Source organism: Heterodontus francisci, chromosome 7 (assembly GCF_036365525.1).
Source record: "Heterodontus francisci isolate sHetFra1 chromosome 7, sHetFra1.hap1, whole genome shotgun sequence".
Classification (NCBI taxonomy): Eukaryota; Metazoa; Chordata; class Chondrichthyes; order Heterodontiformes; family Heterodontidae; genus Heterodontus; species Heterodontus francisci.
In genome coordinates, this window is record NC_090377.1 from 67,985,888 (window position 1) to 68,011,960 (window position 26,073).

At 44.5% G+C, this 26,073-nt stretch overlaps 1 protein-coding gene across 10 annotated transcripts in view; it reads left to right on the plus strand.

Moving 5' to 3' along the window:
• Positions 1 to 26,073, plus strand: part of kalrna (kalirin RhoGEF kinase a) — a 980,827-nt gene that overhangs the window by 451,093 nt on the left and 503,661 nt on the right. For all 10 annotated transcript variants that reach the window (XM_068035342.1, XM_068035333.1, XM_068035338.1 and 7 more), the window contains exon 6: positions 20,514 to 20,636. In XM_068035342.1, the coding sequence (XP_067891443.1) occupies positions 20,514 to 20,636 (123 nt within the window). The remainder of the gene's footprint in view (positions 1 to 20,513; positions 20,637 to 26,073) is intronic.

The window sequence follows — 26,073 nt, forward strand, 5'->3', positions numbered from 1 at the left end:
TTCTACCAATGTTGTACATAAAACTTAATGTTGCAAAACTATTTGGAAAACTTGACTTTCTCTGCCAGATTATCATCACCTTATACATTTTTGAGGGGATCAGTTAAATTGCTGCCAATCCAATTAATGTGAAGTGTTGTATTCTGTAATGTAATAAGCTTGGTGTCAGAAGTCGATAAATCTGACCTTGGATAACCATAAAGTGGAACATTTTTGATTGTAGAGATTGTTTAAAAGGTGCTAGATCATGGAAATTATGCTGAAAGGAGCTAGGCAAGGAATTCATCTCCATAGCCCCACTGGAGACAGCTACAGAGGCCTAGCGCCATTTTGCTAGGGCATCTCTGCAACCAGCTGTTTTCGGCATGGCCAACACAGTGCAGCCTCTTGAGAAGGGTGTCTGCACTGGCGTCCCCAGTGTTTGCCAGAGGCTGTGAATGCATGCTCTCCTGACATCACACATCCCAAACAGCTGATGCAGAGCTAGGATACCAGATTTAGAGAATGCAGATCCAGGCAATGTATTCCCACATCACTTTTTAAATGGTAAGCATTAAGCTGCAAGATGTTCCCTATATTAGTGTTCCTCAAAGGGCCAGGCACCCAAATTGCAGGTAAGGTAATTTTCAAGAACTCCTCCGCTTGCAAAGTGTCTGGATGTACTCTGGAGTATTTTTGGAGGTGTTGTGAGTTCCTGGATTTTCCAGAGAGTGTTGCTGCATCCTCATGGGGTGGGCAGAGGTGCAGGTAATCTGTCCATACAAAGGCTGCAACAGGGGAAGCAGTGGCGGTACTGCTGGCTCTGCAGCATGATAGGGAGATGGAGCAGAGTGCGGAAAGGGCAGGCTCTGCGTGATGCCCTCTGCCATCTTAGAAGTGGACTCCTCCATGCTCCTTGACAGGAGGCTGTCTGGGCAGCCAGCCAATGCACCCAACAGCATGCTGTGCATGCTCATCAGCACTCTCCTTCCTCTATGACGCCTTATTGAGATCCTCAACCGAGTCCTCTGCAGCGGAACCCATTTGCCCTTCACTGAGCTGGCAAATAAGTCATCCTATCCCTCTGGCCTGGCTGCAGCCCACTCGTGCCTGGAAAGCACACTACATGTCGATCCCAACTCTATTCTGCCTCCAAGGTAGGTGCTATGCCAGCATTTGATCTAGTGGCTGCGAAAATGACAAGGCCTCTTCATTAATAATAAAAGCAAAATACTGCGGATGCTGGAAATCTGAAATAAAAACAAGAAATGCTGGAACCACTCAGCAGGTCTGGCAGCATCTGTGAAAAGAGAAGCAGAGTTAACGTTTCGGGTCAGTGACCCTTCTTCGGAACTGAAAAATATTAGAAAAGTCACAGGTTATAAGCAAGTGAGGTGGGGGTGGGGCAAGAGATAACAAAGGAGAAGGTGTAGATTGGACAAGGCCACATAGCTGACCAAAAGGTCATGGAGTAAAGGCAAACAATATGTTAATGGTGCGTTGAAAGACAAAGCATTAGTACAGATTAGGTGTTAACGGACTGAATATTGAACAGCAGCAAGTGCAAACCTGAAAAAAAAGGCCTCTTCATTGGTGTGTGCTGTTGCTTTCTCTTTTCCTCCTTGGGCTGCACAGGTAGTGTTAGAACTCAGGTAGCCAGGTGGTGAAGGATAGAACTGAAGCCTAGACTTTATATACTTTACACTTACAATCTTTCATTTATAGAAACACACATTACATATAGTGCACCGCCAATCCAACAACCACAGTTTCAATCTGCTCTTGTATAAATGAGCACTGGTGAGTCCCCAGTTAATGTCCACCACCTGAATACAATTAAAAACCAATTGACACCTAATTAACAAATTACCTTCTCTCGTTGTACAACCAAAATGTCAAAAAAAAATTAGACTACTCTGCACAAAGCACTACTTTGTGAGACACCACTCCTCCAGGACTCCTAACTATTTCTTCATACATGCACTTCTTATAGTAAAGCAATCTGACAATTGGTGGCTTCAATCATTTAATATTGAGCTCTCCAGCATTTCTTTCAAGCTAGCAATGTCAATCTGAAACCTTTTCTTGCTCACACTTATTTGTAGAGTGTACATTATCCCACAATGAATGATTATCTCCATAACATTCAATGGGTATACTATCTTCAGTACCCCCATTATACATAATATCATTCAAAATATTTGCTAAATAGAGTGCCATATCCACTGCCTCCACAAGAACCAGGTCTTTGAGCAGCCAGAGTACTTTTAACAACTTCTTATACTCCTAACTCCCCAAACAAAAAGACAACACTTGCCATTCTAACTCATGAGAAATACAATGGCTGGAATTTTACGCTTCCCAAAAGATCAGGCTGGTGGTGGGGGTGGGTGGGGGGGCAGGAGTTGGGGACATAAAATGAAGTGGGAGGCTGGGGTGGGGGCCTTTCCCAACATGCTGCTGCCTCCACTGCCAATTTACGTGGGGCAGTGGCTGCAAGAAACGGCCCGCCCACCCCAGGCCAGTCAAGGCCCTTAAGTGGCCAATTAACTGCCACTTAAGGGTCTCCGCCCACCATCAGGGGTACCTTTCGCTTGGCAGGCGAGTGGCTGAGGCCTTAGAAAGCCTGCCTGATGAAACTAGGCAGCTTTCTTGAGGGCTGGGTGGGTGCCCTCCTGATTGGACACCCTGTGCCCTACGGAGAGCCATCCCTGAAGCCCCAATCGGCCCCAAGCACAACACGCCTCACGCCCCCGTAACTGACCCCCCTTGCCTCGCTGGGGCCCAACCGATTATCCCGGCAAGACTCTAAAAACTTACCTTTTTCAGGGGCCATCCTTCACCTTCATCCTGAAGCTGGGTGTAGTTCCAGCAGTGGCCACTGCTGCTGGTGGCACTGCTGGGACTAAGAGCTGCTGGCCCACTGATAGACCGGCAGCCCCATTAGGCAGGCCTGCCTGCCTCAATGAGGTGGAAGTCCCACCCAAGACCAACTAAGGGCCTGGGGACCGTAAAACCTGGTCTAGAATCCCAGGCCCAGTGGAGGTGGGTTCGTCACCGACTTTTTGGCTGGTGGACGTGGACCCCAACCAACGTAAAATTCTGGCCAATGAAACCAGCCACACTAGAATATCCATCAAGAAGATTAGCATGTGAAGCATCACTAAAGATGACTAGCTTCATGTTCTTTGGGAACATTTTTTCTAGATTTACTTTTCATAATGTTTTATTTGCCCTTAAAATATCCTCTACTTTCAGGTGTTTCATCAAAGTGCTTAATTTCTATATATCAAAACTAGCATCAGGTCTAGTCTGAGTGCACAACCAATTCAACTGACCAATGAAGTTTCACGATTGTTCTGTCTCTTCTTTAGATATATATCGCTCTTCTGTGATGACCTAGTACGATTAACCGGGATAGGAGTATCACTCTGTGAATAGAATTGCTGATAAGCCTGACTACCAATTTTAAATTTATTCTATTCTTATTAATAACATGTATTTCAAATTCTACAATACGACCCCATAAGAAATCACCAACATACATCATGAAGATGCCTGAAAGTTTTCCTTTATGGTGCTGATAAAACACTATGGGATCTGCTTTTAGTTGAGCACAACCTATTTTCAGGAAAACAGATCTCACTGAAAACTACCACACCATGGAAGCATCATTCAGGCCATAAACACATTTGTTTAGTTTCCCTAGTTTTTGTTCCACATCTGCTGCCTCTTTGGGCGGTTTCAGAAATACTTCTCTCTCAAAAGTATCACCCTGTAGAAATGCAGCTTTTATACCAGTTGATCTACACTCCCATGACTATGTGACCAAAAGAGCTAAAAAGATTTTTAAGAATACTTTTTCAGCAGTGAGAGAATCCACTCTAACATCTGTATTTCCCAGTCGCTCTTCAAAATCCTACTAGCCTCATCTTAGTCTTACAAGTCCCATCTGCAAGGTCAGTATATAAATCCACTTATGCGACAAAGCTGGTTGACCGTTATCTGGTACCTCAGAATAAACGGCAGACTCTCTCCAACTATTTGACTCCCTTTGTTTTGCCTCTCATTAGTTTATCCTTAAGTTTATTGGCAGCCACCAAAACTTCACAATCATAAGGACTTCTACTTCTAGCTCTGTTACCTTTCTGCTCTGTGGTCTTTATTTCATTGTCTGACCCCTTCAAGCTAGTTCTCTACTTGCACCTTTATGTCTGTAGGAACTACTGCTAGGAGATCTGCCTCTTGCATTATCGGAGACTCTTTCTGCAGTTCATGATCATTTTCTGACCTAAGAGTCACCATGGACTCACTATCACTACTTGCATTGTGCTTTCTTACTTTCCATTCTTTCACCCCATTCTGCCAGTATATGAACCTCACTTCTTGGCCATCATCTTGAACATTCAACCAAAATTTAAACTTACCAGTAACTTTTCCTGCAGTTCCACAATGGTCATATCTCTCCATTCAATAGACCCCTCTGGAAGGTATGTCACCTATCTATCCACTGTGGGTAATTGTACTAATTGTACTGTGGATGTGATAGTTCTGTCATGTGTGTCATGATTACTTAAGTTACCACTATCTAGCCTCTGATTTACCACATTCTGTTCCTCAGGGCCCTCATCTCAAAACACATGAGCATTTGAGGTAAAAAGTGCATCGTTTACTTCTATCAGCTGCTTAGAGTCCAAGATTTTATCATTAATTCTGATTAATCTTGAGGAAGGACCATTAACAAGTACCATCTTGCCATCACCACCTATTACAGGATCTTTCCATTCTCTCTGACCCTCGCTTTTATAGTATACTAAATCTGCTAAATTGAACTCTGTTCCAGGTGGTCTAGTATGATATCTCAGTGCTCTATGAATTTGCTCAGATACCTCAGCTTTGATAAAAGCCTCCCTGCATGCAAAGCATTTACATGTTCAGAAAAATTGGAACTACTTGTAGTACCTTCTAGAGGAGAAGGATTATCACAAAGAACAGAAGACAATTTGGGATTTCGTCCATAGACTAGTTGGTAAGGACTATACCCTCCAACCGTCTGAAGAGAATTCTTTGCATGAACTGCCCATGCTAGGGCAGTTGTCAATTTACACTCTGGTCAATCAGCCAAAAGACTTGAACATTCTAGCTTGATTATGACTGCAGTGGCAGAATAGGCCTTGTTACTGTAGTGTTCAACTGATAGCCTGGGAAGGTGCACAGGTGTCATCAGTCATGATTTTAAATGGTAGCCTTGATTCCAAGAAACCAGGCAGAGATTTCACAATTTGAAGTACTGACATATTGAACAGCCTTAAAATGAAGGCATTGTGGTAGCTCCCAGGAAAGTAAGTACTCACTTGTGCAATGCACCTGGACATTCAGTGACTGGATTCCTTTTCTATTGATGAACACAATGGCATTGATCAAGAGAGCACATATGACCACAGGGATGCAATCGTTGACTTTTTGGACCATGGGAAATTCCTGCTACTCTTTAAAAGTACAGTGCTGTGTCATGTTGCTGCTGCTTGTTCAAAGAGAAGAAGATAAAATTGCTTGCTCCATGTCATGGACAGGTGGGAAATGATAAGGAGGATTTCCCTTTTTCACCTCTCAGCTGACCAAAGACAGCATGTTTATCAGAAATGTGTTTTAACCCCTGAGCATTTTAATGGTTAACAAACAGACAAATGGCAGGTTTTCTCATTGTTGTAAAGAAAGATAAATGTTTATTATACAATACTTGAAAATATTCACAACTTCACCTAGTCTCACGCATACAGAGACGCACACACACATAAGAAAAGATAGAGATTAGAAGATAACTTGTATTTAGGTCTGATGGTTTTTAAAAGAGTTCACTGTAAATCTTGCGTCCTTCCCCCCGGGGGGAGAGGTGATGATTTAAAATGGTGCAGGGATGTTTTTCCTTTTTTCTGGGTCACTGAAAACAAAACTTGGAAAGTTACAGGAGGGCGAATGCGTTGTTGGAGACTTGGTTTTGTTGTATCTCAGTCACAGTTCAATGTCAAAAACCTTGGTACAATTTCTCAGGTATGGAGATCAAGGCCACTTCCAGTCACTGCCTACTCATATTTTAAAGATGGTGTTCTTAGGCAGCGTCGTTCTTCCTCTGCTGGAGCAGATGGAATCTCTGTCTGGCTCTGCCTTTGTCTGCCCAGCACATACTTTTATTAAGCTCCTTATCTGACTACTGGTTTCTGTCATGTGACCATCTTTAACATTATCCTCATAAATGGGGAGTATTTTATGCTGGCGGTGGGGGTCTCAACTTTGGGGGAAGCCGACACTGAGATCTTTGCGTTGCCCCTTTTCTGGAAAGCCCACCAACCTTAGTGCCATTTAAGCACTTAACTGGACATCGGCAGGCCTTCCATTGGCAGGGGGGTGGCCTTCAGCAGGATTCCCCTTCGCATTGCTGGGTCCCTCATTCAGGCACTAAGTGCCTTTGAATGTGGGATCCCCCCACCCACCCTCGGACTCAGGAAGCAGCCTCCGAGAGAGCCACCCGCTGCACGGGTAATTGCGGCTGCGGTGGCAAGAGACCCTTACTTGGGAGTTAATTACCCAGTTAAGGGCTTCAATTGATGGTGGGGTGGGTAGGCGGTTCACAGGCCATCCCGCCCCGGACTAAATTTTGGCGGAGGTGGGATGGTGGGGGTTGCCCAATTTTATGCTCTCCCCGCCTCCAAACCCGTCACTGGGGAAGAGCATAAAATTCCTGTTATGGTGTCTGTTGTTAGACAATGGGGTCTGGATGTCACCCATCTTCATTCCATTGTGATAAAGTGGAGTTTTTTCACACCCATTCATTTTAGTTTGAATTTGGAGGCACCGGGCTGGATTTTATTACCGGCAGCGGGTGCGCAGATTAGTGGTGGTCACGCTTGTGATATTATCGGCCACACTGCCACGATTACGTGGCGAGCGGCCATTTAGCATAATGACGGCGACCATCGCCCCCAATCGCGTGACGGGGGTGGCATTGGCAATGCCGTTAACAGCGTCAGTGGGATTGCAGAATTCCACCCTTCCACCCAACAGTATCGACTTGCAGAATTTCGCCCTTCCCTCCGCAACAGTATCCAGTTGCAGAGTTCCAACCTCCCCTTACATCTGCAAACTGAGCTCATCGACAATGTCGAATGTGAAAAATAATTCCACAAGATAACAACAGTTAACTAACCTTTTCAGACACCGATGACTCTCGCCTCGGTGGCGCCAGCTTTTCGAAGACAGCAAAGTGAAGGCACATGAGTGCAGCACGTCATGCATAAGATTGCGAACGCCTGGTAGGATCACGGCGAATTAGATACAAAGTAATGCAAAACAATATGTACCAGATTTAAATTACCATCCCGTCGCATCACAGCAGAGGTGCCGCCACAGAACTTCGCCACCTCCGAGAAAATCGGAAACCAGTATTATGCCATCAGGATCTGTGGCGGATGACTCCATGCTGATTCTGTGCCCCCCCCCCCCCCCCCCGCCAAAAAGCCCATCTTCTAACGGAGCATAAAATCCAGCTCCCCATGTCTGCCATGTTATTGTTAACCCAATTTGTTGAAGAGAGGTAGCCATTAACACAAAATTGGCCATTTACATTTTAATGCCTTCCCCAAGGCTGGCCCTTGGAGATTGACTCAGGATTCTTGTAGTTTCCATGTGTATTGGCTGTACACTCTGATGTACTGATCTCTCGACTCCATCTTGTTTTTCAGGAAAAGTGCCCGTTTTGGGGTTGTTTTATAAGTTCATTATATAGTTCATAATTTCTCCATGCATGAGCATGACACCACCCCGCGAGAAGTGAAGAAAATTAAATTCCTTGTTTTTTTTTCCCAGAAGGAAAGAAAAGTAAACACGTGATAGTAAACATTCACATGCATTCCTCAGTTACTGCCATTAGACTTTCCACAGCTTGCTGGTGGTATTGTCTATTTAAACTCTGGACAGTGCATTTTTTCCAGAAATGTGCATGATTTTTAAATAAAATCACTGAAGGAGTAAGCTCCATCTGAACAGCCTGGCCTTGTTAACTTTGAATTTCTCTCAGAAAGCTAGTGGGTTGTTATCAGTGTTTATTAAAATTTTCCCTGTGCCCGTTATTAACATAGCCCTCAAAATGCTGAAGGACGAGCAGAAGCTTCCTTTTCTATTGTGGAATATTTATGCTGGTATGTTTTTAACCTTTTTTGAAAAATAGCCAGTTGGTCTCTCAATACCTGAATCATCATCTTGGAATAAGACAGCTCTTACTCCCACATCGCTCGCATCAATAGCCATCTTAAAGGATCTGTTAAAATTTGGTGCTCCTAATACGGATTCATTTGCCAGGATAGCCTTCAGCTTCTCGAAAGCCATCTGGCACAGGTCTGACCACACTATCTTTACATTTTTCTCAAGTAGGTTGGTCAGTGGGGCAGCTAGAATGCTGAAATTAGGGACAAATTTTTTATATAAACCACACATTCCCAGGAATCACATTATCTCTCTCTTGGTCTTGGGAATGGGGAACTCTATCAGGGCTTGTACTTTTGCTGCCCTTGCCACCACTCAACTGTGACCTACAACATGTCCCAAATAGGTCACTTTGGCCTTAGCAAACTCGCTTTTAGCTGAGCTGGCCGCTAGGTTAGCATTTTGGAGACCTTTGAATAATGCTCTTAAATAATTTAGGTGGTCTTTCCACATGTCACTATAGACTAGCAGGTCATCAAGGTAGATGACACAGTTGTTTAAACCAGCCACCACCAGATTCATCAGTCTTTGAAAGGTTGCTAGGGTTCTTTAAACCAATGGGCATGACTTTGCACTGGAATAGGCCATCTGGTGTTACAAGAGCTGAGATTTCCTTAGCTTGAGTTGTCATGGGGATTTGCCAGTACGCTTTTACTGATGTAAGCAGAGTTGCCTACCTGGTCACTACAGTCTTCGATGCGAGGAATTGGGTATGAATCTGTTCGGGTCACTGCACTAAACTTTCAATAGTCAATACGAGTTGCTTTGATCCATCTGGCTTGGGAGCTAATACTATAGGAGAACTCCAGCTGCTTTGACTGGGTATGCTTAGGTCATTGTCTAGCATGTATTGGATCTCCTTTCGGACTTGAGCCAATTTATTGGGGCTCAGGTGATATGGGTTTTGTTTAATAGGTGGGGTCGCCCGTAGATCCACATCATGAATTATTAGGGAGATATGACCTGGTTTATCCATACACATTTCCCCAAACTCTCTTAGCAGTGTTGCTAATTCTTTCCTCCGCTTGTCACTTAAATAGTTAAGTACTGTCTCTAATCTCCATAAGATTTCTGTGTTAACTAATTTCACAGTAGAGGGTTCAATGAATTTTCCAGGGCTCCTTCTTCCCCTGGCTCCTCTTCACGATTGTCTCCAAAATCCATTGTTCTCGCCTACCTGGCATATATTCATTGGGTTGTCCTGTTCCCAATTATGATATTCCTTTAACATACTTATGTGGCACGGTCTTTGTTTCTGTTTTCGGTCAGGGTTGTTAATCAAGTAACTTACCTCACTGATCTTTTTCCCCACGCAGTATGGCCACTAAATCTCACTTTCAGGTTCACCCTGTAATGGCAACAGCACCAGGACCCAATCCCCTGGTTTTAATGTCCAAGCCTGAGCATGTCTGTCTGCCTGCCATTTCAGGCTCTGCTGAGAGGCTTTGAGGTGCTCCCTAGCCACAGCACTTGCTTTAAAAAGCCGCTCACGAAAAGCTGATACATAATTTAACAATAAAGTTTCCTCCCTTTCATCTAGAAATTTTTCTCTGATCAGCTTAAGAAGGCCTCTCATCTCATGCCCGTACATCAGTTCAAACTGATTGAAGCCTGTCGATTCGTTGCGTGAATCTCGAGTAGCAAATAGCAGAAAAGCTAATCATTTATTCCAATCGTGGGGATACTCACAGCAGTCGGCTCTGATCATGGTTTTCAGGGTTTAGTGAAAATACTCCACAGCCCCTTGTGACTATGAATGGTATGCTGAGGATTTTAGCTGTTTGATGCCGAGGCTATGCATAACCTCTTGGAATACCCAGGACATAAAATCTTATTGGATCTCTTTGGGCAGTCCGTAGCGGGTAAAAAACTGGGTCAGCCCCTCAACCATGGCCTTTGCTGTGATTTTTCTGAGGAGTATGGCCTCTTGGAATCGGAAGGCTATATCCATGATAGTGAAAAGATACTGAAAAACTGCCCTCATTCTAGGTAAACGTCCTGCTTAATCTACCAGCAATCTGCTAAAGTGCTCTTTGCAAGCAGGTATGGGTATTAGTGGAGCAGGCCTGATTGCAGGCGGTGGTTTCCCAATAACCTGGCAAGTATGGCAGATCCTACAAAATTCAGTCGCATCTTTGTGGAGGTGAGGCCAATAAAAGTGCTGGCTTAACTGGGCCTGGGTCTTTCAGATATCCACGTGCAGAGTCATTGGGATTTTGTGGGCACTCCTCAAGATTTCCTTACAATATTTGGGGGCAACTAACTGTTGGTGAACCACTGTCCACTCGTGCTTTGCAGGTCACTGCAGAGGTGTCCACTTTCTCATTACTACCCCTTTTTTAAGTAATAGCATTCAGGCACTCCTTCTGCCTCTGCCTCAGAGCAGGCAGTCATTTCTATTGTTGTTAGGTTGGGGTCTGCCTGCTGAGCCTCAATCAAGGAGGATCTGCTGAATACCTCCATCTCTTCTCCTAAATCCCCAAAAAAGTTTAAGCCAGCCAGACCTCTGGGTCATCTGTTTGAATTACTGGCTCAGCTCTCTCTGGCAAAGTTTGCTGAACCATGAAACTGGTCACTATGCAGTCAGGGAATATTCCAGGGACCTCTTCCTGTAACTGTTCTGTTTGCCTGGCCTCATTTGGCTTGTCTAAGACTACCGGGGAGGCTATCACTCTACCCCCCCTTGCCAAATTGTTATTCAACAGCAAATATATTCCAGCCACAGGCAGACGAGGGACAATCCCTACTGTAACTGGCCCAGAGACTAGGTCACACTCTCAGTGGACCTTGATACAGTAGATACGGGCATGTACCCATCTTAAATGCCTTTTACCAGAACTTTTGCATTCACCAAGCTCTCTGGTGGGAAGGTCATACCTTTACCCAGCATTAAGGATTGGGTGGCCCGTGTATTCCTCTGAACAGGACAGTTGGCATGCTTGCCTCATTAGAGGGGTACGGGGACACTTTTCCCTTTAAGACGAAATCCTGGTAACCCTCGGGGATTTTGTCTGTTTCTACCGCACCCATGATGGTATTTCTAGAGGGGTCACTCACTGTTGGTCGGGCCGCAGTTGGTCCGCCTTGCCACCTGTTAGGGCACCCTTTCCTGGACTGGCCTTGTGAACCCCAACAAAACCCACTAGCTTCCCCTTTAATTTGTAGCAGTCGACTTTCACGTCCCCTGCTTTACTACAGTGGGAACACACAGGTCTTCTATCCTCTTGCACCTTCTTTCCTGACTTGTGGAGGGCCCCCTGCATTCTCACTTCTAATCTCCCTTTCACTACCACCCCATCGCCTATCGCTATCCCACTTTCTCTCCTTCCTGAACCTCTGAGGATTATTAAGGAAGGGTTTTCCCTGATGAAAGGGTCTGAGTTTGAGTTCGTCATTGTCTGCCATTGCAGCAGCGCCCCTCATCCTTGTGACCCTTTGTTCCTCAATATGGTCTTTAAATTAATTGGAATACTGTTTTTAAAATCCTCTAATAGGATCACTTCTCGTAAGTTCTCATACGAGGATTCTAACTTCAGAGATCTCATCCAGCGATCAAAAGCCATGTGTTTAACTCGCTCAAATTCAATGAAGGTTTGAGCAGGGCCTTTCTGAGTATTTCTGAATTTCTGTCGGTATGCCTCAGGGACTAACTCATAGGCGTTTAAAATAGCAATTTTGGTTTGCTCATAATCTAAAGAGCTTTCCTCTGACACCATGAAATAAGCTTCAAAGGTTCTTCCCACTCATTCACCTTGTAAAAGGAGGGTCCAAGGCTCTTTTGGCCACTTTAGCCTATGGGCAATTTTCTCTCAAGTTTCAATCTCATCCTTATTAAATTCTGGCACTAATCTCAAAAAATTAAAGCTTTGCTCCAAATCAGGGTCAGTATTTGAATTGCGTGCTGTACTCTCACTTTGTGAGTTCTGTATTTCCTTAGCTCGTTCAAACTTTCTTGCCTCTCTCGCCCTTTGCATCTCTTTCTCTCCTTTTGCTCTCTTTCCTTTTGAATCTCTCTTTCCTTTTCCTCTTTTTGAAACTCGAATTCCATTCTCCACATGGCTAGGTCTCTTTCCAGTTGAATTCTAGTTAGCATAACTTCGTCAGTCTCAGGTACCATGCTTGTTCCTTCTGTTTTTAAGACAATATTAAAATGACTAGCTAATATTTTAAAGATCGCAGGTTTCTTGCTTTTGGCGTTAAAGTGAATCCCACCTGGTTAGCTACAGCTTTTAAGTCATCAATATTTAATGAATTTACCGGATCCCAAGATAACACTCCCTCTTCTACAAACACTTTGGCATTGAATGTGGCCATGTTTTCATTTTTTTGGCACAGTAAAAAATAATACGAGAAAACCTGCTGATATATTTTGTACAATTTATGATTAATTTGTCTCCCGCTTCCGAATCACTTGTTTAATTCAACTTCACTTGCTCTCACATGCGTAGAGAGACACACACTCTGGTTTCTGACATGTGACTATGGTTTCTCTTTAACATTGTCCGCCTTATGTGAAGTTAAGATAGAGATTAGAAAACAACATGCATTGAGATCTGATGGTTTTTAAAGGAGTTCACTGTAAACTTTGCATTCTTCCCTGCGGGTGGGTGGGGGGGAGGGGGTGGTGGTGAAGATTTAAAAATGGTGCAGACCTGTTTTTCCGTTTTCCTGGTTCACTGAGGACAAAACTTAACAAGTTTCAGGAGGGCGAATGCGTTGTTGGAGACTTTTTTTTGTTGTATCTCAGTCACAGTTCAATGTCGAAAACCCTCATACAGTTTCTCAGGTATGGAGTTCAAAGCCACTTCCAGATGGTGTTCTTAGGGTCCTTCTTCTTCCACTGGAGCTGTTGGAGTCTCTGTCTGTCTGGCTCTGCCTTTATCTGCCCAGCATATACTTTTATTAAGCTCCTTATCAGACTGCTGGTTTCTGTCATGTGACCATAGTTTCTCTTTAACATTGTCTTCATAAATGGTGTCTGTTGGTGGGGCTATTGTTAGACAATGAGGTCTGGGTGTCACCCATCTTCATTCCATTTTGATAAAGTGGAGTTTTTTCACACCCATTCATTTGAATTTGGAGACACCAGGTCTGCCATGCCATTGTAAACCCAATTTATTGAAGAGAGGCAGCCATTAACACAGACTGGGCCATTTACATTCTAATGCCTTCTCCAAGGCTGGTCCAGACATGAAGATTGACTCAGGGTTCTTGTAGTTTCCATGTGTATCGGCAGTACACGAAAAGGGCATCTGATCTCTCGACTCCATCTTGTTTTTCAGGAAAAGTACCCGTTTTGGATTTGTTTTATAAGTTCATTATATAGTTCATAATTTCTCCATGCATGAGCATGACACTAGCAAATAAGACATCCCATCATTCAATCAATGCATTTGTATGCAGGTAATTAACTGAGATTACTAATATCTTAAGGACTGCAGAGCATAAAAATGCAGGATAGTTGTAACCACTGCAGGTGCAGGCTCAGTGATACAATATGGGTGCCTCAAGAAATCTTAATGAAAACAAAGTGGAAGGAGACCTGATGTAACAGGTCCCCACCCCTTTTCTAACTTATAGTCCCTGTAATGGAGGCAGGTTGTTGGCTCAGTTGCTGCATGTACTGTCACTGTCTTGTTAATTGCAGTTTTTTCGAGCACTTCTGCAGGGACAACTAGGAATGTCCCAGTCCACATATTCTGCAATAAAAAAAGAAAATGCTGGAAATAATCAGCAGGTCTGGCAGCATCTGTGGAGAGAGAAGCAGAGTTGAAGCTTCAGATGAAAGGTCACAGACCTGAAATGTTAATTGTGTTTCTCTCTCCCTCTGAGGCAGGAAGTCTCGCCTCCAGCAGTTGCTGGCCAATCAGAGGGCCAGCAGCTCTTCAGTCCCAGCAGCGCCACCGGGGTGGTGGCCACTGCTAGGACTGCACCTAGCAAGAAGAGGAAAGATGGATGTCGTCCAAAAAAGTAAATGGGGGTCAGGTCTCGCCAGGGACAATCGGCTGGGCCCCGGCGAGGGGGCTTGGGTCGGAGATCAGGGCAGGGGGGGTAGTTTTAGCTGGAGTGGCATGTGCTGCTGGGGGCGGGGTCCTCCGTGGGGTACAGTGTGCCTGATCATGAGTGGGCGGCCTCCTCAGCTGGCGAAGTGGCTGTCGGCCACTGGTAAAATACCAGCGGTAACAGGAAGAGGCCTTTAAGTGGCTATTTGTTGGCCACTTAGGGGCCTCAATTGGCCTAAGGGTGGGTGGGCCACTTGTCACCTTCCCTGCCGCTAGTGAAATAGCAGTGGGGGCAGGTAGGCAATGGCACCCCCATCACCTCCCACTAGATTTTATGGCCCCTCTACCTCCTAACCCGCTCCTTTGAGCCGTAACATCCTGTCCAAAAAAAGAAGTATACTAGGGTAGAGGCCTGCTTAGGTCAGGAAAAAGGAACCCGATCCGAATCCGACCGAACCACAGCGGACCCGAGCCCAACTCGGCCCGAGTCCCTCTGATTTTGTCCCGAGCCCAACCTGACCCGAACCCGCCCTCACTCGACCCGACCCGAGCCTGACCCGACCATCCCTTTACGTACCTTGCGACTGGGAAGCTCCACGAAGCTGCAGTGCATGCGTGATGATGTCATAGTGACGTCACTCGCTCACTGCACAGACCCAAATTCGTCCCGGACTCCTAGCTCAGGTAAGATTTTTATGTTTAATACTTACCGGCAGAGCACTTACCATGTGTGTCCGGCCTGACCCGACCCAAGCCCGAAAGCTGGACCCTGAAGATGGGCCCGACCCGACCTGAACCCAACACCTGTCGTCGGGTTCGGGTCGGGTAGCAGGCCTCTATACTAGGGAATCCCCAATGAGAAACCCATGATGTCTTCAAATTGTGAGGACGTTAAAAAAGGAGCCCTACAAAAAAGACAAAGCAGTTATTAGCAGAGAAAAGAAAAATCTAATCAAAAGAAAAGTACAAATCCAGCTGAAAAATAAGCTTTCTGAGAACCATTGTAAATGGCAAGCTGAGCCCTTTAAATCCTCTTTTATATCATCGAATTTTTTTGATTGTACCTAAGTATAAATAATGCAGTAATGATGGAAAATGTGGGATATGTCATGTCATTCCTGCCTCATTTAAATATACCTGACCAATTTACTGAAAGTTGAAGATGGGAAATTGGTCAAGCAATAAAGTGACAGGGAGAAGAGATCTTGTCCCTTTTCCACCTTCACACTTCTGTCAGGTGATATTCATAAAAATATTCAGGCTGTTAAATTTTGTTAACAGAGAAAATCCAGCAAACCAAAAGAAGGTGCCCTGCTGTGAGTTCTGCATTTCAGCTGGTGCAGCAGAGAATGGAAAGTGATCCCCTATTTTCAGACTGAAATTTCAACCAACAGAGAAATTTACAAGCAACCCAGGCCTGCAACTTTAAAAAGAAATTAACCTCCAAGGAGATTCAACAGGTTTACCGTAAACCCCAAAAACCTACCTCACTTCAAATGACATCCCTTTTCCTCTCTATCTGTCGTGTGTGTGTGTGTGTGTGCGTGTGTGCGTTTGCGCCTGCTGAATATTGCTCAGTAAATAATTAATTTTCTTTTTTAAGCCTACAAGCAAACCTGTTGCTGCCTATTTATTTGACAAATAAAACACAAAGGAGTTAAAACCCCAGTAACTAAACACTTGCTATGGTCAGTTGGAAGTTAAACAATGGGGGCTATCCACACCCCTCACCACTTGGCCATAACAACAGCTTTAAGTTTCTATTACATCCTTTCGACCCACCGCACCCCACCCACCCGGCATTATTTCAAAGATTCTCCAAAAGGCCCTGATTCTGCGCCTTGGACGTCAGCAGCTACACTCTGATTTCCTCCCCAATTTTTAAATACACATTCCTTTCATGAATGGGCCAGTGTCCCTAGATAGCCCAGGGAAGAAAATGTCGCTGGGCAGGATATACACAGGCAGCTCTTTCCTCTGAGGCATCCTATACCTGTGGGGCAGTCAGTAATGTCCAAAGACGGAAATCTATCCCAATAGTGGCTTTTAGATTACACAAGATCTGTACTAAGTCTCCTGGTTTCTGACATGCAGCTTTTGTAAAGCCAACAGCATCCTCAATGTAAACTTGAAAAACTTGCAAAGGACAGTTGCTGGAAAACCACATTTTTATCGGCAAGTTTACTTGGAGTTGTTGCTGGCTGAGTGAGAACAAGGACACTGAACCATATATAAAAACAGCTAATAAGACCTCATTTTCGCAAAGAGTGTCATTTTCAAAGGCTGAGAACAAGCCGCCTGTTACGCTCACAGTTGAGAAATGGCGTAAGCTGTGTCCCTCAACCTCAGTTGGGACATTTCTGGAAATGCTACACATGGCCTCAGCATCCCATGTTGAAATTGAATCAGGGTTCCTGGACCTGATCGCTATCTAATCATTCCTGCTGAAACTGCGTGGGCTGGATCTTGTGCTCAGCCAGAAGGTGGGTTTCATGGCAGGGGGAGGGGAGGGAGGTGCAGACAATCGGAGCTGAATCACCCGCCTTGGAACCTGACTCCAATATGCCAGGTTGTGATATTCCCGGAGGCGGCGAAGTTTCGTGGCGGCACCTCCACGGCTCTGCAACAGGACTGTATTTAAATATGTTAAATTCCTTTTTGCATTAATCAGAATACAATTTTCTGCGATCCTACCAGCCGTTTGCAATCTTCTGCGTGACGTGCGGCACTCACATGCCTTCACTATCCTGTCCTTAAAAAGCTGGTGCCACCGAGGAGAGAGTCCTCGGTGCCTGAAAAAGGTTAGGTAAGTTTGGCCTTGTTATCCTTTGGATTTGTTTCAACATTGGACACTGCCACCTACATTAATCCCCACAAATGAGGGGTGGGGCAAAGTCTGCAACTGTGTATCTTTAAGGGGGGGAAGGGGGAACCCTGCAAGTAGATATACTGTTTGGTGGGGGGACACAACTGGGAAACTGTATAGGTTGCTTTTGTTGGGGGTCCAGTGCAGGCAACTCTAATGGTATTCTGATGGTTATGTTGGCTTGCACTTAATGAAAGGTTGTGCGGGCAATGTGATGCCATACCAGATAGCTCATGCTGGAATGCTGTTGAAGCAGGAATTAACACAAATCTGTTTGGGATAGACATGCAATACTATACTAATGTGCCTCCTGGTTTGCTGTAATCATGTGACCTCTTCCATGAGGCACTCACTACAGGCATCCATCAGAAGGCAGTTCAATAAAGACACAGTACAAGCAAGACTGTTGTCCTGTGAGCTCGTAACATGGTGTCAGAGTGGAGCTGAGATTGAGTGTGGAAGAGCTGTATAGAAGCACAGTTACTAAAAGAGAAACACAGGAAAGTTCAAAGCTGCTAAAAGCCACAGGAAGCCACAGAAAAGGAACAAAGAAGCTCTGAAAACACTGGGTAAGCCACAATGTCTGCAAATCTTCCTCTCCCAGTGCCAGTTGAAATGAAGGGTGATATGAAGCAGAAGTGGCAACTTTTCCAATCGCGATGGCAAAATTACAAAATTGTGACAGATTTAATTAAAAAACCAGAGCAGCTACGAGTAGCTACACTTTTATCACTGTTGGGAGAGACTGTTACAAACTGTATTGTACCCTAAACATCTCCAAAGAGCAAAAAAAAGGACAGCAGAAATTTTGAAAGCCTTGAAGGCACGCTTTGAACCCCAAGTGAACGTAACTTATAAATGGTATGTGTTCCATATAAGGGCCCAAGGTGAAAAAGAGTCCATTGATCAATATGTAACTGCATTGACACAGCTCGCAGAATCCTGTAAATTTGTGCAACTATAAGATGATCTAATTAAAGACAAGATTGTATTAGGCATAAGAGATCCCGCAACAAGAGCACGTCTATTGAGAGAAGAGAAACTTACGCTCAGGAAAGTGATCGACATGTGCAGAAGTGCTGTGGTTATAAATCAGCAGCTAGAGCATATTCATGGAAGAACAAACCAGGCCTTGCATTATGCTGATAGACATTCCAGGCGAAAAGGGCAGAAAGATCACATACAAGTACTGTGGAGGACATCACACAAAGGAAGAGAAGGCATGTCCAGCATGCTGTCAAGAGCCGTACTCCCTACGAAGAAAATAGAGGATGCGATGACAGAGTGTGAAATTTTCCAGATCCAACATGCTCTCACCAGTTCGTGACTCTGAATCTAATGCTGATCGCATACCCACCAAGGTAAGAGTATTTGCGCTGGTGGAAGGTGCAGGAAAGTCATGGGACAGTGTATCCACAAGTGTATCTCTTCCTCAGAGGTTGTCATTGTTCCCTCGATCACTGCCAGCATTTGCAAACGTTGCCCTGCAAGATACAATGTGAAGAACAGACATTTAGATGGTATGGTGCACATGTCACAATGGTGACAGCATAGCGTCTGCATATGAGATGTAATTTGGAATTATTCTGTGTTTGGCAATAATCACTCTCCTCAACTGGGACCCCAAGCTCCATGTCCGATATGGCACATGTTCCTTGGCTCCCGGCTAACTCCAGTGCATTCTCTTCGGCTTGCGATAGTGGTCTCAGGTCAGGCACCCTGCCTCCAGTCCTGGGTGCCTCCCTACTGTTGTGGGTGCTGTTCTCCTGAAAAAGCAAGGATGCAGTCACTGTTAAGTTCCAAATGTCTATATAACACATTAATGCTAATGTGGGCCCCTCTTCTGCACCTGGGGAATGTTTCTGCTCTCATAATGACTCTGTCATGGGGCTCAAGTGAGCTACGATAGAAATGAGGGGGACTGGTCTCACTTATGCAGTCAGTATTCTGCTCTCATTGTGCTTTGACCTTTCTATCATTAGAATGGCTTGTCTCATCTGTGCACCTTTATGCTTGTGGGCAAGCAGATGGCAGCAAGCTATGTGGAGCTGTGCAACTTACCTTGGCTGAGCATAGGAGGTCATTGACCCTCTTCTTGCACTGTACCCTGTTACGATGGATGACCCCACAGCTGCTGACCACCTGCTCTGCGATCTCTGTCCAGGCTTGCTTGGTCAGGCAGGAGGACCTCTTCTTACCATTGCTGGGGAAGAGGACCTGCCGTCTTTCCCTTGCAGCCTGAAGGAGAATCAGCAGGGAGGCATCACTAAACCATGGGGTTACCCTCACTGACCTCTGACGTTCTCAGCACAGTGCCTAGGGGTTCTGCTTGCTGAGGTTGCAATTGATGCTAATGTATGAACGTTTTCAATGACTAAGCTGCTGTCTAGTTCAAGGAGCGAGTGAATGGAGGACTGGCAGCCTTTTAAAGATGGCTCCAGCACCTGATCCGACATCAGGTGACGCCGTTCATGGTGTCACCAGTGCCATCCCTGCCACGTGATTGGGGGGAGAGACGGCTGCTATCATTATGGCAAGTGACTGCCCGCCATGGAATCGTGATGGCGCGGACGCGAGGGTGACGTACAAATGGCCGCCATTTCACTCACCTGCCACCACTACCGGCAGCAAGATCCAGGTGTGTGTGTGTGTGTGTGTGTGTGTGTGTGTGTGTGTGTGTGTGTGTGTGTGTGTGTGTGTGTGTGTGTGTGTGTGTGTGTGTGTGTGTGTGTGTGTGTGTGTGTGTGTGTGTGTGTGTGTGTGTGTGTGTGTGTGTGTGTGTGTGTGTGTGTGTGACCACATAATCTGTTCTTCTGATGTTGATTGAGGGATACATATTGGTGAGGACACCGTGGATAACTCCCCTGAACTACTTTGAAATACTGCCATGGGATCTTTTACATCCAACCGAGGGGGCAGACGGGGCCTTGCTTTAATGTCTCATTCGAAAGACAGCATCTCTGACAGTGCAGCACTCGCTCTATGGTCAAATCCTGAAGTGGGACTTAAACCTGGAACCTTATGACTCAGATGCAAGAGTGTTACCAACTGAACTAAGAACAAACCATTTCTCTTGGGCAAACCATAGTCAATTTGCATGTGAATACAGCAATGTTTTGTAGGCACCTGATCCAACTCCTCAAAACTTGAAAACCAACTGACTGATATACTGGGAGTCCCTAGTAGCAAACAATCTCCAAGTGTGTCTCTCTCCATTGACCTATAACTTGTTTTTTCTCTATCTGTTTCTCTCTCTGGCTCTTTCTTTCTACATGGCTCTCTCTAATTTCAATTTTGCCTATTTGCCTGTCTCTTTCCTACATTCAGAATATGTGACTGCTGCTTGTAAACTTTGTGAGATCAGATTTCATCACCAAAGCTGCTCTAACAAGTTCTTTTTTATTTAGATGTTTGACTGGATTAGCCACAACAAGCAGTTATTCCTTCAGAGTCATACTGAGATTGGGGTGAGTTACCAGCATGCTCTGGATCTGCAGACCCAGCACAACCACTTTGCTATGAACTCAATGGTAAGCACTTAGAGTTTGGTGATTAGCTTATTTAACTACATTCCTCAGAAAATACTTGTGAATTAACAATAATTAATATTAAGTTTGTATTTATGTTGTATTTTATTGCATCAAATGTTTCAAAGAGCTTCATAAACATTAAGTTACTTTTTTAAGCGTAGAGTGATAATTGTTCTGTAGGTAAACTTTGCAGACATTCTGTGCCAACAGTGTCCTAGAGATATTAATAACTGGATAGATGATAATGCAATTTAAATTGTTTTCTCTTTATTAAAAGAATATACAGTACCTTTTAACTTATATTTTGATAGAAATACAATAGCTAAGATAGAAAAATTTAGTATAAACGATAGATTGTTTTTAAAAAACTGGTTTGAGGAGATGATGACCTGGATTTTGTGGTTGTAATTACTTAGTGAAACTGACAGCAACTTCTGGCATCCGCGCATGCGCAGTTAAACGCAGAAATCCAGAAGTTGCTTCACAGACAGCAATCTTAAAAATCACTGAACTGATGAGAGCTTCCCCTTTTATGCTTTAACATTGCTGTTAAAAAACCCCAAAAGATTACAGCTTGTTAATGAGTTGGGTTTTTAATGGCACACAAAGTCAAAACTACTGCTGAACAACCTCTCAAGATTCCAGTTGGAATGCAAAAGTGATGAACTTATACTTCTGTTGTTCAGAGCCTTGGCCATACTCCGTCTGGGTTAGTATGATCAGTTTATGGCATGTTTAAAATGACAAAGGGATGCAATAGGGTGGATCCAGAAACTGTTTCTTCTGTGGGGGAATCCAGAGCAATGGGGCAAAATCTTAAAATTAGAGTTAGGCCAGTTAGGAGTGAAATCAGGAAGCATTGTTACACAAAAAGTGCAGTGGAAATGTAAATGTAGAACTCTTTCCCCCAAAAAGCTGTGAATGCTGGATCGACTGAAACTTTTAAGACTCAGATCGATAGATTTTTGTTAGGTAAGGTTATTAAGAGATATAGAGTAATGGCAGGTAAATAGATTTGGGGTGCAGGTCAGTCATAATCTAATTGAATAGAGAAACAGGCTCTAGGGGCTGAAAGGCTTACTCCTATTCTTACATTCCAATTTACAATGGCAGGGAAATATTTCTCACAAGCGCAGGCTGTCATGACCTTTATTTAATTGTGAGGCATTGTTGAAGCAGTGTTCTTCAACTACCATTAAATGTTTCACATGATTTGAGAGATGGGATGCAATTGCAGATATGACCGAATTTCAGCTTGCATTTTAACATTTATTTTTTAAATTCATATAGCCCTGATATGCTGTCAGAAAGTATTTTAAGACTGCTGCTTCACTCAAGACAGCAATTTAGAAATTTAATTTTAGGATTAGCTTTTCCAATGCCTGTTATACCTTTGAAATTTCATGCCTGTAGTGAAAGGTAAACAGCTTGGCAAAATTCAAACCTTATCAGTCTACATAATGACTGTTTCGTACAGCCTCATTATATACTCATTATATACTGGGGGAAAAGTTAAAACAATCTGAATTTATTAACATGGTCATTGTGAAGACAAATTTGCTGGCAGCCAAATATACAATGTAGGGTAAAGGGCACTTTAATCTCTGTTTAGTTGGAAAAAGTGGGAAAACTTTCAACAGTTTATAAAGCTACCAGTCATTCAAACTGATCAGTAAACATTTGCCATTCCAATAGCTCTGAAACTTTGCAATATCTTGTGTACATGTGAAGCCAGTAAATGTAATGAGGACCACCCATCAAAAACATTTGTTGAATGTTTTGGTGACCTTGAGTATGAAATATTAATACCGGCAGCTGTTATGTGTTACAGAAACATAGAAAAGTTTATGGTACAGAAGGAGGTCATTTGGCCCTTTGTGTCCGTGCTGGCCAAAAAAGAGCTATCCAGTCGAATCCCACTTTCCAGCTCTTGGTCCGTTGCCCTGTAGGTTACAGCACCTCATGTGCATATCCAAGTGTTTTTAAAATGTTAACAGGGTTTCTGCCTCTTCCACACTTTAAGGCAGTGTGTTCCAGACCCGCACCATACTCTGGGTGAAAACATTACTCTTCAACTCCCCTCTAATCCTCCACCAATTACTTTAAATCTATGCACTGTGGTTATTGACATCTCTGCTAATGGAAAGAGATCATTCCTATCCACTCTATCTAGGCCCCTCATAATTTTATACACATCAATTAATTCTCTCCTCAGTCTCTTTTGCTCCAAAGAAAACTACTCCAGCCTATACAATCTTTCTTTACAGCTAAAATTCTCCATTCCTGGCAACATCCTTGTAAATCTCCTCTCTATCCTCTCTAGTGTGAGCACATCATTTCTGCTTTGTCCCTTTCTTTTGTGAAAATAGATGCAAAGTATTAAGAACCATGCCTACATCTTCTGCCTCCACACAAAAGTTACGTTTTTGGTCTCTAATTGGCACTACTATTTTTTTAGTTATCCTCTTGCTCTTTATGTATTAAGCAAATGAAGCCACATGGGTTGAACTGAGGAACAAAAAAGGGGCAATCACAGTGCTGGGAGTATACTATAACAGTCAGAGGGAGATAGGAAAATTGCTAAGAAGTGCAGGAATAAAAGGGAAGTAATAGTAGGGGATCTCAATCCTGTGTAAAGGGTACAGAGGGTGCAAAGTTCTTAAAATGCATTCAGGAGAACTTTTATAGGCAGTATATAGCAAGCCCAACAAGAGAAGGGACAGTAAAATAAAAGCAAAATACCGCGGATGCTGGAAATCTGAAATAAAAACGAAAAGTGTTAGAAATACTCAGCAGTTCCATCAGCATCTGTGGAGAGAAAAGCAGAGTTGACGTTTCAGGTCTGTGGCCCACCTAAAACGTTAACTCTGCTTCTCTCCCACAGATGCTGCCAGACGTGCTGAGTATTTCCAGCACTTTCTGTTTTATTAAATAAGAGAAGGAACAATTCTGGACTTAGTTTTAGGGAATGAATCTGGGCATGTGGAAGGGGTATATCAGTGGGAGAGCATTTTAGTAGTAGTGATCATGGGCAGAATTTTACCGGCCCTGTGCCAGCAGGAACGGAGGTGGGGGGTCCGGTAAAATGGCATGACCACCAACCAATTTTACAAGACATGTGTGGCGGGACAGACCAGTGGTGGGCAGGTAATTAAGGTCATGAAACTGCCAATTTTCAGGAATTTTCCTGCCTGTTTCAAATTTTATGAATGACGCACGGGATGCACGAAAGCTCAGGGTCTCACCTTCTCAAAGGAGGTGAGGTCTGAGCGGCAGCTGAGTTGTGGAGGGAACTGGCAGCCATACTTGAAGAAGTGACGCTATCAGGTTTAGCGGCAGTGCAGAGGGTGGGGCCAAAGTGAAGTGCTGTTCGCGGAAAAGTGTCTCCCAAGTTTATAGCAGGCACTGGAGGCAGTACAAGGTTCTTGAGAGCCTCATCACAGTGGAGGCTTAATCTGGCTCGGGGGGTCAATGCTTTCAGAGTTTGACTTCTCCAGTGAGGAGGACAGTGGCACAGAGATGGAGATGCAGCCACATGGAGCTCCTGTGTGGTGGCCAGGGGAGCTCCAGCAGCTTGAGGAAGCCATTGGACGTGGACGAGGAGGGCATGTGGAGGCAAGAGGGCAGCCTCATGGTCGCAGAAGGCACTATCCAGTTGAAAGGGTATACTGTCAGAGGCTCAGCTTCATGCAGATGACCGAGCATCAATGCCAATGAAGACTACATCTGTCTACACAGGTGGTAGCAGAGCTGTGCAGTGTGCTAGAGCAGACGTTGATGCCATTGGGAAGTGGTGAACACCCAATGCCTGTAGCATTAAAGGTGATGTTGACACTCAACTTCTTCACCTGTGATTTGTTCCAGGGATCGTCTGGAGATCTGTGTGGTATCTCTCAGTTAGTGGCCCATCGCTGCATAAAGAAGTTCATGAATGCCAGTCAGGCTTCGAGGGCTTTGGGGTCATGGCTGGATTTCCCCAGGTGCAGTTGTCATTGACTGTACCATTGTGGCCATCAAGGCTCCCTCAGAGCAGCCAGTTGCATTGTGAACAGGAAGGGGTTCCACTCCCTGAATGTTCAAGTCATCTACAACCTCCGTAAACGGATCATGCAGGTGTGCGTGAGGTTTCTGGGAAACTGCCACGACTGTACATTATTAGACAGTCCCAATTGCCTCAGCTCTACAGCCCACCTGAATGCCTTCGGGGCTGGGGGACAAGGGATATCCACTGAAGTCATTTTTAAAAATCTTTCAAGGGATACGAGCATCGCTGGCAAGTCCAGAATTTGTTGCCTATCCCTAATTACCCTTGACAATTGAGTGGCTTGCTAGGCCATTTCAGAGGGCAGTTAAGAGTCAACCACATTGCTGTGGGTCTGGAGTCACATGTAGGCTAGACCAGGTACGGATGGCAGATTTCCTTCCCTAAAGGACATTAGTGAACCAGATGGGTTTTTACACCAATCGATGATAGTTTCATCGCACCATTACTGAGATACTGAGAGTAGCTTTCAATTCCAGATTTTTATGAATTAATTGAATTTGAATTCTACCAGCTGCCATGGTGGGATTTGAACCTGTGTCCCCAGGGCATTAGCCTGGGCCTCTGAATTACTAGTTCTGTGACATTACCACGTCGCCACTGTCTCCCTCTGTCACTGTCCTGGCTTCTGAACCCTGTACGTAACCCCAAACACAGGCAGCAGGCACATAAAATCACTACCATATGACTACAAGGGCCACCATCGAGTAGGCCATTGACCTTTTAATGATGAGGTTTAGATGCCTCGATAGATCTGGGGGAGCCCTGCAATATGCACCCTCAAGAGTATCCTACATTATTGTTGTCTGCTGTGCATTGCACAACCTGGCACTCCAGAGTGGAGTAGTGCTGGAACCAGAAGAAGAAATTGAGCCAGCCAATGAAGATGGCGCCGTGGGGTCTAGCTCACTGGGCAGTGACATACGTGGCATGGAAACTCGTGACTCTCTGATCAGAGGATGCTTCACATGAGGTCAAGTACAAGGGGCGACTGAACCAAGAAGTTCTCTCCCAGAGGTGGCCTTGCTGACCTTTCATAAGAGGCCTTACCATCTCTCTGTACCCATCACTTCTATATGCCATGGCCTTCTGTCAACACAGGCATTGAGGAGGTGCTCACCTTAACAGACCATCCATGTTTGATTCCACATATGGCCATTGTCAACTGGTGCACAAAAATAAATACATGAGTGGTTATACATTGCATCACAAGACCTTTAACTTTCATAAAACATTAATGGCTTCTGCATTTAACAAATAAGTATCACCCAGTGAAACCCCCTGTGCAAGTCCATGTATTTATAGTAACTTCTACAGGGTGCTCTCCCTTTGCCTGGAGTTGATGTGGGGACAGCCTGCTGCCTTTCTTGCTCCGGTCCATGAGATGGCAGTGGC